Here is a 14,830-nt window from a genome sequence, read left to right as displayed (position 1 = left end):
CAATATCTGGTAAGCCTATGAGATGGTTGTGACCTGAAGATTGAGTATAGGCCGAATATAGTTCACGGTCCAATCCATTTCAACAGAATTGAGACCAAGTGCTGTCGGTGAACCGGCTTGGAAACATAGTCGTTCATGCCTTTGGCAAGGTATGTCTCAGCATCTCCCTTCAAGGCATTTCCAGTCATGGCAATGATGGGTACATCACGACTCATTGCCCGGATGGCCGCTGTGGCTTCCATCCCGTCCATGACGGGCATGTTGATATCCATTAAGATTGCATTATACGAAAGCGGTTTTTGTTTGACCTTCCGCACTGCTTCGGCACCATCCCAGGCCGTGTCTACCTTTTCAAACCCGATCATATTGAGCATTTTCAACATGATGGTCTGGTTCATGATGTTATCTTCAACTAGGAGAATTTGCTTCCGAGGTGCTATTTCCTGGATACTAGCATTCAGGATCGGCCCTCTAACAGGTTCTCGTACGCGGGATCCAGACGGTGTGTTGTCGATCTTGCCCATTCTCACTGATGACCAGAAAACGCTACCCTGACCCGTAGGGTTTGAACAGTATCCTACATGACCGTCCATAAGTTCGGCTAAGCTCTTGCAGATGGATAATCCTAATCCAGTGCCTTGATACCTTTTGCGACTGCTATCGGCAAATCGAGAAAATGGGGTGAAAAGCGAACTCGCCGCATCTTCCAAGACGCCGATTCCAGTGTCAGTGACTGTTGTTGTAATTTCGTACGCAAATGGGTCGTCTGGGTGTTCTTGGAATGTGACTTCAGCTTGAACGGAACCGTGGTCCGTGAATTTGACAGCATTCCCGACAAGGTTCTGGACTATCTGCCGGTATCGAAGCGGATCTCCCTTGACATGTTGTGGCAAATTTTCCGGAAATTGGACTTGAAGCTCTACATCGGGTTTCAAGGATGATTGACAATTCCGGTAGACTGCGTTTACAACATCTCTGATGTCAACCACGCCCGGTGTAATAGAGAAAGTACCAGATGACAATTTAGAATAGTCGAGTACATCGTTGATGATCCGCAACAAGATTGACCCTGTATCTTCAATAATCGATATATATTCTTGTTGCTTTTCAGTGACCTTGGTTTCGCTCAATATTTGAATAGCCATAAGCATTCCGTGCATCGGGGTACGAATTTCGTGACTCATATTCGCCAGGAAATCCGACTTGAGTTTTGAAGACTCTTCAAAGGCAGCAATCAGCCGACTCTCAGCTGCCTTTCTCTCAGTTAGGTCTCTGGTAACTTTGGCGAAGCCGATATGTCGACCGGCTGTGTAGACAGGGGTGATCATAACATTGGCCCAAAAACGAGTTCCATCTTTGCGGAAACGCCAGCCTTCATCTTCTACTTTTCCTTCCCTTAAACAAACCTCTAGCTCTTTTCCGGGCTTATCCACCGCACGGTCATCTGCACCATAAAAAGTCGAGAAATGTCGGCCGATGATCTCGTCGGAGCTGTATCCTTTCAGGATGGCAGCACCCGAATTCCAGGTGGCAACATAACCAGACGTATCCAGCATGAAAATAGCATAGTCCTTCACTGTATCGACGAGAATCCGATACGTCTCATTTCTGTAAACCATCTCCTCCTTGCTTTTTCGTACAAGGTGATCTTTTCTTACGTCGTGAGCGGCAATCAAGACATTACGAAGCTTTCCAGCTTTGAAGACGGGGGTAATTCGTATATTGTAAATAGACACAGCAGTATCTGTGGCAACTTCGACATCGTCAAGGGTCTGGGGTGCACCAGTGGACACTGCATTTGTGATGGCTAGATGTAGCGTGGTTGTGTCTGGCGCAGGAACCTTGTGAGCGGGGAAATCAAAGACACTGCGTCCTAGACATTCCTCACGGGATAGACCAGAGAATATCACATATCCTTCTGACAGTTGGATAATGCGGAGACTAGCATCCAGCACCAATGTAGGAATTGGGAGCAGGGCAAAGATCTGGCCGAGGTCGGCATCGCTCGCTGGCGGGGCTCGTTGCTCGAGGGGGTCGAGGGGTTGTAAATGCTGCTCAAAGAGCTTGCGCGTCTGCGGTGGTCTGATGTCGTCGGCGATCTCGTCGATACTCAACAGAGATGCGGAGGGCGTCTTCAACAGCGACGCCGGCTGCTCAGTCTCCAGTGAGAGCGGGGCTGTCATGCTGGATAGCAGAGCATCGTTGCGGTCGTTATCTACTGTCATTGCTAGGCGATTGCAACAACTATAGCAAGCGCCGAGTGCGTCTTATCAGGATGAAGCGCTGAGATGAAGCGCCGGAGAAGAGGCGAAAATAGAAATGCTGCGCGAGCCACCCATGCTCTAACTGACGCTAATTACCTATTCCAAGGGTCGATCTGTCAGGAAGAGAGCGTAAATCAAGTTTTTACTTGGCGGCGGGGCTAGCTCCGGGATGACGTTGTTATTGGCGGGGAAATTTCTGCTTCTTGCTTGTTGCTGTTATGATTGGCCGGAAGCTACGGCAGACCAATGACAGTTGGCACCCCACACGATGTCTTTCTCTTTGAGGAAATACTTTGGCATCCAGGGGCAAGAATAGCGGATGATCTATATAGGTCTAAAACATGCTGTATATAGTGCTGTCTACTTCAGGTATCCAGTGTACTACAGTCGCATGCACTCTATGATATAGTTGATTCTTATATACCTACGGTCAGCTTGCGCATTACCCGTAGCAGCTGATGACGTCACAGTGTTGTCCCAATCTATGCGATTCGATGCTGAGAGGGTCCAGTATGCTTTCTGAATATCCATTATGAGAAGAGTCTTGTTCGAAATTTTCTTTACAATCCGTGTGAATGATCAGAGAAAGTATGAATTTAAAAAAAATCTCAAATCGACATCGTCAATTAGGTTGAATTCCAAGTAGACGACCGTGGGTGGTACCGGCCATTCAGGCTCAAAGCTGATCGAAGGTTTATATTTATTTTCACACGAAGAGATTCAATGCTCCTGGATATTAGATTCATATATTTGTACTTTCAATGTTGTCCATATTAAAGATGACGAATTATTTTCTTCTTAGCAACTCGGTATATAAATACAGAAAACATGAATCGGTACCCCGCTAAGCCGGCAACACCATTTTGTTTAGCCTCATTGACACGGTTTATATTTCCCACTCGCAACCAACATCGCTATGAAGTTACCCTTTCATGTAGTCCGGTTCTTGAAGCTTGAGGGCGGTGAGGCTGAATAATTTATCACTTAGTTGCGGCTCTTTTCGTGGGAATACTGTGGTTGCCTACGCCGGTTCGTATTCAAGCATGACTCAACTACCGCTAGTACTTATTTAAAGAACCACATGCCATTCACCCGTTGATGTTTTATTCCACTAACAGTATCTAAGACAAGCTGTTGCACCAGATTGACAAAAATATCCGCCGGCCAACAGAATATACGTACCTACTCGTACGTCAATCGATATTTCTCCGTAATAATGGCGACAAACAAGGCGGGCTCTCCCACATACAGCTACACCGTGGCACCTCATCTTGTAGCCGAGTTCGATGTCCCCATCGCTGATTTCGCCGCTGCCCACCGCCAATACAACTACTTCATCGTCGGCGGTTTCGTCTTTACAAACCGCAAGCAAAAGCAGCACCCTCCAGCTTCAGCCTCGTCTGTCGCCAAAAAGCAGCCTCAACAACCATTGATGCTCATTATGCAACGCTCTCTCAGTGACTCCTTTGGTGGATACTGGGATTTCCCAGGTGGCTCCCTCGAGCCTACAGACCAAACCATCCTAGACGGGGTTGCCCGTGAAGTGTTCGAGGAAACAGGTTTCCATGTGAGCAAGATCCGGGACCTGGTTCGTCTTGATCACTGGGTCATGGAGAGCAAATCTCGCGGAATCATGAGTAATGCGAAATATACTTTTCTCATCGATGTGCACGAAGCAGCGGATACGGAGGACTGGGAAGAGAAAGTTCGCCTGGACCCCGCCGAACATATGAAGTGGGCGTGGGTGACGAGAGAAGAAATTGAAGAGAGTGCCAAGATGCGACGTGAGCGGAGATCAGAGGACGTTCCGTATCTATTTGTCGGCGTACAGGGAGATACTACCGCGGAGGCCTGGAAGATCTATTCCAAGGTGATTAAGGGTTCGGAGACAACGATTTAATATACAGTCCTGAACTATTTTCTGCCGTGGTGTGATCTATCGTCTTGATGGAACTTGTAATTGATTCAAATGGCTTATATATATATAAAATAAGAATAAAGATTAAAACTTGGACAGTCTAAAGAAACCGCTGTCTAGTGAACCGTCGACCCATGATTCATACATAATTCAGATCTCATTTCTCCAGCTTATCTTCAGCCGGCAGTACTCCATCAGCTTGCAATTTAAGTGCCACTTCGTCAACCTGTTTCCAAACACGAAGGAGGTTTCCACCCGCTACTTTTGCAGCATCCTCATCGCTGACTCCACGGTTGAGGAGCTCGGCAATTAGATCTGGGTACTTGGACACGTCCTCGAGTCCTATAGGCGTTGATTCAATCCCGTCAAAGTCACTGCCTAGGCCGACATGATCGTAGCCGATGAGTTCACCGATGTGAATAATGTGACTAGCGATGTGCGAGAGGGTCGCATTGGGTGGGTAAAAGTCAGGCAGGCCGTCTTCACGATCAGATGCTGTGCAGCTGGTAAAGGCTGGGTAGAAATTAACCATCACGAGAGAATTCCTCTTCTTAACCAGTTTCAGCACTGAATCAGTCGGGTTGCGCGGATGCGGACAGAGAGCATAGGCGGAGCTGTGGCTGAATATCACCGGAGCTTGGCTGCCAATCCACTCATCCTTGCCGGCTCCAAGGACATCGCGCATAGTCTGTTCGCTGACATGTGCAAGATCGACAATCATACCAAGACGGTTCATTTCAGAGACCAGAATCTTTCCCTGCTCGCTGATACCATTCCACAGCGGATCTGCCTTTCTCACTCTGCCGTCAGGTTGCTCGGTCAAGGCCGCGTCTGCATATCTATTATGGCAATTGTGGGTCAGAGTAGCGTATCTAACACCAAGTTTGTAGAATGATCGGAGATGCGAAAAGGAGTTTCCGATCGAGTGAAGGCCCTCTATGCCGAATGGAGAGATGACTTTTCCACTCTGGAATTCCTGCAAAGCAGTTGTGGCATTGGGTGGCGGAGACAGAATTCCGCTGAATTCTTGTTGGATCCTTGACATTACATCGACTTGTTCATAAGTTGTTCGCACGCTTTTGGCGTAGGCTTCATCGGCAAAATTGGACCAATCTTTGGGACAAGGTACGAATACACTCCAGAATGTGCCTCCAACCTGGCCACTCGTTAGACGAGGTGCGTCCACATGGCCCGTCAGGTTGCCGAACGTAAACCGCTCGATGAAGTCCGAGCTATATATCTTGTTTCCGTATTTCGCTCGAATCAGTATGGGAAGGTCATTGTGCCCGTCTATTAGCAGTCAGCTTAGACAACTTCAACCGACAACCCCAGTGAAGGCGTACCGATAAGCGGAGTATCGACGAGAATTTTATGAACACGATCCTTGACAGATTTCAGGGGCTCAACTGTATGACAGTGCCGAAATGACGTTGTGCTCCACAAGCCCAGTGCAATCAATGTAAGCAGCCCAGCCAGTGTGACCGACCACGGTTTGGTGACTAATCGGCGAGGGTTGACATTCCTGTGCTGCGTAATGGTATGTGGAAGTCCCCCATGGCCCTCGAGGAGAGCCACCTTTTCTTCAGACATATCGGGTTAACACAAAAACCGAGGTCGGCCGAATGGACAGCGCAAGTTGGAGAAGAGATGAAGCTGCTTATCTCGGGTGGAGGGAGATGGCACTTGCCTGCCCTGGCTAGCGGGCAGTCGATTAGTCAATCGCACGTAATTACCCATGCGGCACTGCGACGACGTGACTCGACGACATGGCATTCCCAGCATTGCATCGCCGCTTGGTTATAGTTCTTGAGGTTGCTTGATTATCGCAGGCCATCAGCCCTATGGTGGCAACAATCTGCCGAAGACCCTTGCTCTAATCGAGAGCCGCGATTTCTGCCCCGCTCAGATCCGCCTGAATTTTGCGTCGCGACATCTCTTTGAACCCTGCCAGCCTGCAAGACCCGCCAGCAGCCAACTCTTGATGCCGAACCAAGTAATTTGAAGATGACAGATACCTCAGTGGAGCCAGGTGAATTGGTGTCTTCATATACTGTGAATGCGCTACTAACGAATTGTAACGACAGGTTTTCTGGCTGTGTGGCATACATTCCGCATTCCTATCATCGCCAGTCTCGCTACGCTGTTTCTTTTGGGGCGATTCTTCACCCAGCAGAAACGATTGAAAACACCATCTTCATCGTCGCTTCCTCCTTCTCCCCGGCTCGAGAAGCCTGTCAGCGAGAAAGAGAGCATTGCTATCCCCTCACTTGATTTCAAACCAACCTCGCAGGAAAAACAGAAACCATCCGGACCAAAGAGGATTCTGGGAAACCGCCAGTTCAAAGGAATTGATAAACAGCAGCAAAATGATCAATTGGCAAAGCCTTCGTTCATCAAGCCAATCATCTTCTTTGCGACGTTGACCATTTCTACCCAGAAACGGGCACAGTGGCTCGTAGAAGAGCTGCGTGCTGCTGCCCAAGCAAAATCGAAAGGATCTGACAAAGACTACGGTCTCCTCCCTCCGGAACTCCATGACCTTTCCGAGGTCGATTTTGACGATTATTTCGTCTCCGCCCCGAAATCACCTCCAAACTCCCTCCATACTCGATACGTCTACTGCTTCTTGATCCCGACATACAATATCGATACTATCATCGACACATTCCTCAGTCACCTTGACGAGATTCACAATGACTTCCGTATCGACACCGCGCCGTTATCGGGTCTAGCAGGATATTCCGTGTTTGGGTTTGGAGACAAGGAAGATTGGCCCACGGAAGAGGAGGGGTTTTGCTCACAAGCCAAAGATCTAGATCGTTGGATGGCTAAACTGACTGGGAAGAAACGTGCTTTCCCTCTAGGTCTGGGTGACACGAAGAGCGATGCCGAAGCTTCCTTGAAAGAATGGGCCACCGGTTTGACCGAGGTTTTGGGTGAAATTGCCGAAACTGGCGGGTTGGGTGAGGGAGTTCCAGGAAGTGGCAATTCTCTTGAAAGTGACGAGGAAGAATCCGAGGATGAGGAAGACGAACAAAGGCCGAAAAAATCAAAAAAACCACAAGCGGTCGTTGATCTTGAAGACATCAACTTTGGTGGTAGTAATAAAAAGGCACGAGCTAGCCCTCTCCCAGTCGATTTCACAACGCAATCTAGCCAGTCTTCAAACAATCAATCGACATTGAAAGAGATGGTCCCTTCAACATCGCCTACATACGCAGCCCTTACCAAACAAGGCTACACAATTGTTGGGTCTCATTCTGGTGTTAAGATTTGCCGATGGACCAAGTCTGCACTTCGAGGCCGAGGCTCATGCTATAAATTCTCATTCTACGGTATAAAATCCCATCTCTGTATGGAGACAACACCATCATTATCCTGCAGCAATAAGTGTGTCTTTTGCTGGCGCCACGGCACCAACCCGGTCGGTACCACATGGCGATGGAAGGTTGACCCTCCTGAAATGATCTTCAAGGGGGTAAAAGAAGGACATTACAAAAAGATCAAAATGTTGAAAGGCGTACCAGGTGTTCGCGCGGAACGGTTCGCCGAAGCTATGCGGATCCGGCACTGTGCTTTGAGTTTGGTTGGAGAGCCCATTTTCTACCCTCACATTAACGAGTTTGTTGGCATGTTGCATGACGAGCAAATTTCTAGTTTCTTGGTCTGTAACGCACAGCACCCTGATCAACTCGCTACCCTAAATCGGGTGACGCAATTGTATGTATCGATCGATGCTAGCAACCGTGAAAGCCTACGCAAGATTGATCGCCCGTTGCATCGCGATTTCTGGGAGCGCTTTCAACGCTGCTTAGATATTCTTCGCGAGAAACGCAACGAACAACGAACTGTCTTCCGCTTGACTCTCGTTAAAGGCTTCAATGTCGAAGACGAGGTCAAAGGTTATGCTGACCTAGTTGAGAAGGGCCTGCCGTGCTTTGTAGAGGTCAAAGGTGTGACGTACTGCGGCACAAGCTCAAGTGCCGGTGCTGGCCTTACCATGAAAAATGTTCCATTCTATGAAGAGGTGGTTGCCTTTGTGACATCTCTAAACGACGAGCTCCAGAAACGAGGCTTGAAATACGGTATAGGGGCAGAACATGCGCATAGTTGCTGCATTCTGCTTGCATCTGAACGATTCAATGTTGACGGAAAATGGCATACGAGAATTGATTACGACCGATTCTTTGAGTTGCTACATAAAGAGAAAACCGAGGGAATCTCGTTCCGACCAGAAGATTACATGCGAGAAACAGAGGAGTGGGCTCTTTGGGGAAATGGAGGATTTGATCCAACCGACCAGCGTGTTCGCAAGAAGGGTAAAAATAGAGATCGAGTGGTGACTGAGGAGTGAATATGATGCGTTTGATATTACAAAACCTGTCTTCATTCCCATACGTTGGTCATCGAACACCATGAAATGCTGCAACGTGTCCGTGAACGCCTTAGGGCATTGAATGGGATCGTCAGCAAGCCATATCTGACCCAACAGAAACATGTCGGGGCAAACCACTTTGAGTGACTTCCAAAGCCCCACGTTTCAAAAAATTTGATTATATTGGATATTTCACACTACCTAGCAGCTGTGCATTCAATTGTCAAAAGCTCGTTTCTATTTCCAGAGCAATACAGTGCGGTTCTTCGCCCACATCACTTCCTTTCATGTCACATTGACTCGTAGACATCTCTCAGCCTTGGCAAACATTATTACAGTTTCTCTCGGCCAACCTATTGCCTTTTAAAAGTCATTCAGACCAGATGACCAAGATGACCACTTTTCGATAGCTCCCAACTAGGTAATCATCCGTTCGGCATGGAGGCTTTATTACCAATTCGATTGCGGATCTCTACGCCTTTTTCATGACCACATGTAATACTGGTATTTCTTGACTGCATTGTGTTACTCTGCAATATAGGGCGCTCGTCGTCAGCAACGACCCGAAGTTTATCAAATTTAATTGGGGGGCGTATTGGTAGCAAATACTAGACCAACATGAGAATCAAGAAGTTAATAGTAACGGAGGAATACTACACTGTACAGGTCAATACGAATGAGTCTATGGGACATGGTTATCTACTCTACTCTCACTTTGCCCCATTGTCATTCAGCCCTTGCAAGTTGCAACTCCCCGACATACCGAGGCCCACCCACCATAGCCGGGGAAAATCCCATAACCTCAGAAATGCACTTTATACTCATTAGGGTAATTTGCCGACAGTAGATACTTGCCCGATCGCTTGAAGTTAGCTAGTGAATTATTAATTACATTGATTATTTAATACACACCCCCGCACTCGGACATAGGGACGAAACGATGAGAGATTTTGTTTGAGAGTCTAATCCAATTAATAATAAACATCGACTTCTTGTTTCTCCTATTTTTTTTTTGCAAGCTTACGGCAATCATGGCCGAACAAGACGTCTCCTTCAAAGTCGAGGATCTCTTTTCCGTCAAGGGGAAAGTCGTCGTTGTGACCGGCGGTGGCTCCGGCCTCGGCAAAGCCATTGCTGAGGGCTTTGCCATCAATGGCGCGAAGGTGTATATTTCTGGTCGAAGAAAAGAAGTATTAGATGTTGCTGCCAAACAAATTGGCGGAGATATTCATATGCGGGTTGACTCAAAACATAAATAATGTATTCAAAAACTGACGGTCAAGTAGAATTCAGGGAGATGTGCAGACAAAAGAGGGATGTCAAAAGATTGTGGGGGCCATTAAGGAGCGTGAAGATCATGTCAGTTTTCTAGAAATCCTACAAACCCGTGACACTAAATGCGATATCGTAGATTGACACTCTCATCAACTGCGCTGGCGTCAGCAGTCCATGGCGAGTAAAAGCCACGGCCCATAATGACCGTAAGAGATTCAAATCCATTTTGATATCAGCAATATCAATATGGAACTGATATGTCACAGCGGACCAAGTTGAGAATCTTCTCATAAATGGATTAATTGAGTTCGTAACTAGCAGCCAAAAATTAATCGGCATATGTTGACACATACACAGGGAAGACTTTGACAGAAGCAACCAAAGTACGTGTCGATTCCACCAATTATTTCTGAATGAAGTTAATAAATTTAGTCAATGTGAGCGGAGTCTACTTTTTAACGGTCAACTTCATTCCCCTTCTACGCAAAGCCGCAGATCCAAATGTCTGTGTGATTGCATCAGTAGCTGGAATATCAAACCAGAGGTATGTGCCTAGATGATTCTGCAACTACAACTGATCATATGTAGAACTATGGGCTCATTGTCATACGGCGTGTCTAAAGCTGCGAGTATGTAACGGGTTGTTATCCATTGACAAAGATATATACTGACTTGACATAGCTGTCCACCTTGCCAAACTTCTTGCCGGCCGCTTGCATCCGTATGTGGTATTAAAAAAATAACAATGTATAAGGTGACACTAAATATATTGGAAGGATGAAAATTCGAGTTAATACTATTTGCCCCGGCATTTTTCCGTCTGAAATGACAGGGGTCGCCTCTGGAAAACACGAATACAAAATTACCCACCCAGCAGAAAAGGCAGCTCTGAGATCTACTGCTGGTCGCCCGGGAAGACCTGAAGAGATTGTTGGACCAGTCTTGTTGTTGTCAAGTGCCGGTGGAGGATACATGAATTGTGCCCTACTTACGGTTGATGGCGGGAGATTGATGGGCGTTTCTATTAACGATGGAATTAGAATGCCTGAAGACACCTATACGTCAGTATGGAGCCTATTAAAGCAAATTAAATAAGGCTAACAATTACAGTGACGAGATCTAGGGATAGAAAATACACGTGTGGGAGTGCTTCAAATGTTGAATTTGTTTTGGTCGATGCCTAGCATTAGGCGAAGAATGTTGAATTATCAAATATGCAACCATGATATTGAAGAGACGCTATCACTACAGATACTCTTATCAAGGGCCTAGAAAAGAATTTCAATAGTCATCTTTTACTTGGCCTTAGATAGTAAATATCTGACTCTCTAAGGCTGAAAACCACCAAGTACATGTAGTTCTATCACCGTCTTTACTATACGGTATAGTGTGAAATATTGATTAGGTTTTCGTTTGATATGTTTGTTGATGCAGATTGCTTGTACTGTTGTTAGGGCGCTCCGCCTTCTCATAGTAGAAACTATGATTGACTCTGCAAAGCCGAAACCCCCCAAAAGAAAAGAGAGTGAATCGTTCGGATATCCCTTATAGGTCAGATGCAATCCGGTCCACCGGTCAGTAACCAATATAGGACAATCCTAGATCGCCTTATTGAGAACATCACTCTTCATGGCCCGGAGTTGTGGCTCCAACGTCCCACATAGCAACTTGTTCAACGTTCTCACGTTAATGAGATATGCGGTTATGACAATGAAGAAGCTGAAAGCACTACCAAGTGCTATAAAATACATGTCAACATATCATCTCAAACTTTTTATCCAAAGAGGAAACCGGGAAACAAATTTGCCAAATCCGAAGGTAGCATAATAATGTAGTAGGATGTAGAATACATAGCTCGCCCAGACGTTATGGAGATTACCGATAGCGTTCATCATGGCTACGCCAGCAGCACGTCAAGATGACTGCTACAACCGACCGGAAGGTAGGATGGTTGATAAGTTCTTGAGGAGCGCGGAACTTTGGGTATCTCGGAATCGTGATGACTGAAAAAAGCTATCATCATCATCTTCAACATTATCATGCCATACCATCATAGAAACTGGCAATTGTTGACCGCCGTTTCTGTCGCCCTGGATACAAACAAAGGCCGCAAACGGGCCCACAAAAAGGATAGGCCTAGATGACTGGAGCTATTATTCTCTCGTAACCGGTCTGGCATATCAACAATTTGATGTAACCAGGAAATTCGGCAATTATGCTGCATCCTTTATGGCACTCGTGTCGCTTATTGGCCAGATCTGTGCCTGAGGCTCCGCAGTGCAGCCAAACAGAGCAAACAACGAAAACTCTGCAGTAACAGGCGCTAATACCATCTCGGCCTAGTGTCATTGCTCGCGACGGTTATAAAAGAGCGACTTCCTCCTCACCTTTTGATCTTTTTCTTTTTTCTTTTCTTAAGCGACTCTACTTCAAAGAATCATTTCATTAGTAGACGTCCTCTGCTGTTTTTCTAAAATCAGCCACATAACCCACCCTTGCTGATGACCTCTTATGTCCTCGATGCCCTAAAGTGAAATTTTGAGCTGCTTCACTCGCTGCTTGTTTACTCCCGCCTCGATCGTGCTGTGCCCTCGCAAGAGGATACGCAGATCCAGGGAGTGGTGATGATCTTTACCTTGTTTCTGGCGTCTGACTTCGGTCGGCCGGGCTTGGTGGGTGTTGAGGAGGTCTGAAAGGCTTTTAACTCTTTCTGTTTAGTCATGTCTAGCTCTATATTCGAATATGAAAATTTTTTCCGTGACAATTCTTCTACCTATCTAGTAATGTAAAATGCAATGGCATTCTTTGAGCATGCCTCACGAACAGGCTCAATATATTGCAGACATAGTATATTTATTTTAGGGTATCTTATGAAATTTTCTAGATCATTATTACGCCTCGCTGCTTGTCGCTGCGTTGTCCATCTTCTCTACTTTGTCTCCTTCGCCAGCACCTGCTGTCTTCTTCTGGCCTCTGCCTCCGCGTGAACGCGTGCCTCGCGACCGTTTCTCTTTAGAACTTGCTTGTTGGAGCGTTGTCGCCCCAGCTGGTGGTTGTGCTGTATCACTGGCTTTCGCCGCCTTTGCCTGAGATGGCGGATTCTTCCGTTCCAATACCACGACTTGGCTTTGGGCTACTGTCACCGGACTAGCTGCGATGGCTTTCTGCAGACCGTCGGGCTCAGCAAAATCAACATACCCAAAGCCCTTCTTTCGATCAATTTCCACCTTGGTCACGCGACCAAAAACACTGAACGCAGTATCGAGGAGCTCTTCTGTCACACCTTGGGATGGATTCGCGTGCTTGACAAATGCTTGGGTAGCGGTCGGTGATACAGGAGGAGGTTGTTTGGCCTTGGGTTGCTTTGCTGGTTTTTGTGCACCTTCCTTCGTAGCAGTCGGGCTATCGGTACGGGGAGCTGGCGTGACTCCTTCTGCAGCTAGGTTTACATTTGCTTTGGACGCGATCACCTTGGGCGTGTTATCCTTGTACGTATTCTCTTTAGCGGTCTTCGCATTCTGTTTAGATCCCTTGGGTCCGGTAGGAACTGTTGGAGTTGGTGACCCGGATTCTTGAGCTGTATCTTTCTTGGTAGTGTCATCCGCAGCCGCTGCAGCACCCTTCCCACGTCGCCTGCCACCAGAAGGCGCAAGCCCCAAATCCCTCTGTAAAATCTTTGCTGCAGCACTAACGTCGCCCCGTTCCCGCTTACGGTCGGTCGCAGCAGGGCGGGTAGGAGATTGTGGTGTAGAATCTTTGCTAGCAGATTGCTTCGATTTCGCAGCAGCAGCAGCTTGCTTGTTAGCAGCCTTCGCCGCTTCCTTTGTAGCCTTTTCAACCTTCACCGGTGTAGAAGCACCTTTCTTCTCTGGTGAAGAAGGCGTAGCTAGCGACGTGGACTCTTTGTCGGGTCGTTTCAACAGTTTCTTGGCCTCTGCCTTCTCTGCTTTGGCCTCTTTCTCTTTGCTGCGTTTGGAAGCTTTGCTTGATGCAGCTTCCTTAGCTTTGTTTGCCTTCTTATCCTTGATGTATTGGACTAATGGCGTAATATTCACTTCCTCGTCTTCCTTTTTCTCGCCGTCAGCCTCGCCTGTCGCGAGTTTGGCAACGGGATTTGTCAAGCTCTCGAGGAAAGAAACGAAGTCAGGGTCCTGGTCTATGGTCCCTTGTCGTCCATCTTTTCGTATTCGACTCCCGGGAAGGCGAGCGTAAGGGGCAAACTCAACGGATGGCGGCCCCACGAGTACAGGGTCGTTTGAGCTGTTTCGTGCATCGTGAAAGGACGTGTTTTTGACTTTTTCGAATAAAGAAGGAATCATTGCCTCTGATAGAACATGTAGATAGGCTCTTGCTGGTCTAGATGGCTTGGCGGGGCTATTTTGCAGTCAATATAATTAGATGCATCCACGAAATTATTGATATAGTGACGTCAAGCATACTCCTTTGAAATTTTGCCCGGCTTGAACTGGAACCAGTCGACCTGACCAGATCCTAGTTTCCAATCATCCCCCAGACCTGTCTCAAACTCACTCCGGGTAAGCCCTGGTGGAAGTCGACGAACGATGAGTTTCAATCTTGGTGCAGGAGGCTTCGGGGCGCTCTTTGCAGGTGTGGGGGTTCCTTTCTGTGTAGCGGAAACGGGAATTTGAAGAACACCGGCAGGCTTGCCTCCAGAGGAAGCTTGTGACATATTTGATCTTGATATGCCGCACGGAGTGGTTGTGTTATCGAAAAGACGACTGAGGTAGTCAGTGAATCCAAGAAGCGGTGCGGGGAATGGCAGTTATGCAGTCACGCCAGGCAGCCGGTGACGGTACAGATACTCGACATAAAAAACTTGCAACACCGAAAATGTGAGTTATACTCAGCGCCTTTGTGAGTTGTAATCAGGTCGTCGGGCCCAGTCATCCATTCATCAGAAACCTCCAGGGCAAGGCCTGAACCAACTACGGGGCGCGGGTAAGACCAAAGACGCTGCAACGCCATCACGGCGAAGCG

General features: G+C 47.3%; 6 protein-coding genes across 6 annotated transcripts; 3 read left to right on the top strand and 3 right to left on the bottom strand.

Moving 5' to 3' along the window:
* Nucleotides 1–62: 62 nt before the first annotated feature.
* Nucleotides 63–2,183, bottom strand: BGW36DRAFT_295228 (sensor histidine kinase/response regulator Fos-1/TcsA; the record flags this gene model as incomplete). The annotated part of the gene is made up of 1 exon (XM_046211159.1): nt 63–2,183. One exon carries the CDS (start codon nt 2,181–2,183, stop codon nt 63–65), a length of 2,121 nt encoding a protein of 706 aa, XP_046072554.1.
* A 966-nt stretch (nt 2,184–3,149) lies between these two features.
* Nucleotides 3,150–4,266, top strand: BGW36DRAFT_379571 (NUDIX domain protein). The gene has a single exon (XM_046216225.1). It carries the CDS (start codon nt 3,481–3,483, stop codon nt 4,162–4,164), a length of 684 nt encoding a protein of 227 aa, XP_046072553.1. The 5' UTR covers nt 3,150–3,480; the 3' UTR covers nt 4,165–4,266.
* A 2-nt stretch (nt 4,267–4,268) lies between these two features.
* On the bottom strand, nt 4,269–6,009 carry BGW36DRAFT_342055 (putative dipeptidase). The gene is made up of 2 exons (XM_046213112.1): nt 5,526–6,009; nt 4,269–5,472 (listed from the first exon to the last, which is right to left on the bottom strand). Exons 1-2 carry the CDS (start codon nt 5,770–5,772, stop codon nt 4,340–4,342), a joined length of 1,380 nt encoding a protein of 459 aa, XP_046072552.1. The 5' UTR covers nt 5,773–6,009; the 3' UTR covers nt 4,269–4,339.
* Nucleotide 6,010: 1 nt separating this feature from the next.
* On the top strand, nt 6,011–8,536 carry BGW36DRAFT_342053 (flavodoxin and radical SAM domain protein; the record flags this gene model as incomplete). Its single annotated transcript, XM_046213111.1, has 2 exons — nt 6,011–6,211; nt 6,267–8,536. The coding sequence occupies exons 1-2, from the start codon at nt 6,187–6,189 to the stop codon at nt 8,534–8,536; spliced, it is 2,295 nt and encodes a 764-aa protein (XP_046072551.1). The 5' UTR covers nt 6,011–6,186.
* Nucleotides 8,537–9,588: 1,052 nt separating this feature from the next.
* BGW36DRAFT_359623 (putative short-chain dehydrogenase) lies at nt 9,589–10,927 on the top strand (the record flags this gene model as incomplete). Its single annotated transcript, XM_046214091.1, has 9 exons — nt 9,589–9,795; nt 9,851–9,916; nt 9,969–10,038; nt 10,099–10,138; nt 10,190–10,215; nt 10,265–10,376; nt 10,421–10,461; nt 10,514–10,553; nt 10,609–10,927. 9 exons carry the CDS (start codon nt 9,589–9,591, stop codon nt 10,925–10,927), a joined length of 921 nt encoding a protein of 306 aa, XP_046072550.1.
* A 1,702-nt stretch (nt 10,928–12,629) lies between these two features.
* BGW36DRAFT_461755 (Smg-4/UPF3 family-domain-containing protein) lies at nt 12,630–14,767 on the bottom strand. The gene is made up of 2 exons (XM_046222141.1): nt 14,272–14,767; nt 12,630–14,206 (listed from the first exon to the last, which is right to left on the bottom strand). The coding sequence occupies exons 1-2, from the start codon at nt 14,520–14,522 to the stop codon at nt 12,724–12,726; spliced, it is 1,734 nt and encodes a 577-aa protein (XP_046072549.1). The 5' UTR covers nt 14,523–14,767; the 3' UTR covers nt 12,630–12,723.
* Nucleotides 14,768–14,830: the final 63 nt, after the last annotated feature.

The sequence above is a fragment of the Talaromyces proteolyticus genome (genome assembly GCF_021365285.1).
Source record: "Talaromyces proteolyticus strain PMI_201 chromosome Unknown BGW36scaffold_6, whole genome shotgun sequence".
Taxonomy (NCBI): Eukaryota; Fungi; Ascomycota; class Eurotiomycetes; order Eurotiales; family Trichocomaceae; genus Talaromyces; species Talaromyces proteolyticus.
The sequence above is the reverse complement of the archived record's forward strand: the minus strand, read 5'-3'. Positions and strand labels throughout refer to the sequence as shown.

What these genes read in the sequence shown, in the direction of transcription:
- BGW36DRAFT_379571 (XM_046216225.1), top strand. Translation starts at nt 3,481, where the DNA reads ATGGCGACAAACAAGGCGGGCTCTCCCACATACAGCTACACCGTGGCA.
- BGW36DRAFT_342055 (XM_046213112.1), bottom strand. Translation starts at nt 5,772, where the DNA reads ATGTCTGAAGAAAAGGTGGCTCTCCTCGAGGGCCATGGGGGACTTCCA. An exon ending in CGTCGATACTCCGCTTATCG is followed by an intron (nt 5,473 to 5,525) that starts GTACGCCTTCAC and finishes GACTGCTAATAG; the next exon opens with ACGGGCACAATGACCTTCCC.
- BGW36DRAFT_461755 (XM_046222141.1), bottom strand. Translation starts at nt 14,522, where the DNA reads ATGTCACAAGCTTCCTCTGGAGGCAAGCCTGCCGGTGTTCTTCAAATT. An exon ending in CCGGGCAAAATTTCAAAGGA is followed by an intron (nt 14,207 to 14,271) that starts GTATGCTTGACG and finishes ACTGCAAAATAG; the next exon opens with CCCCGCCAAGCCATCTAGAC.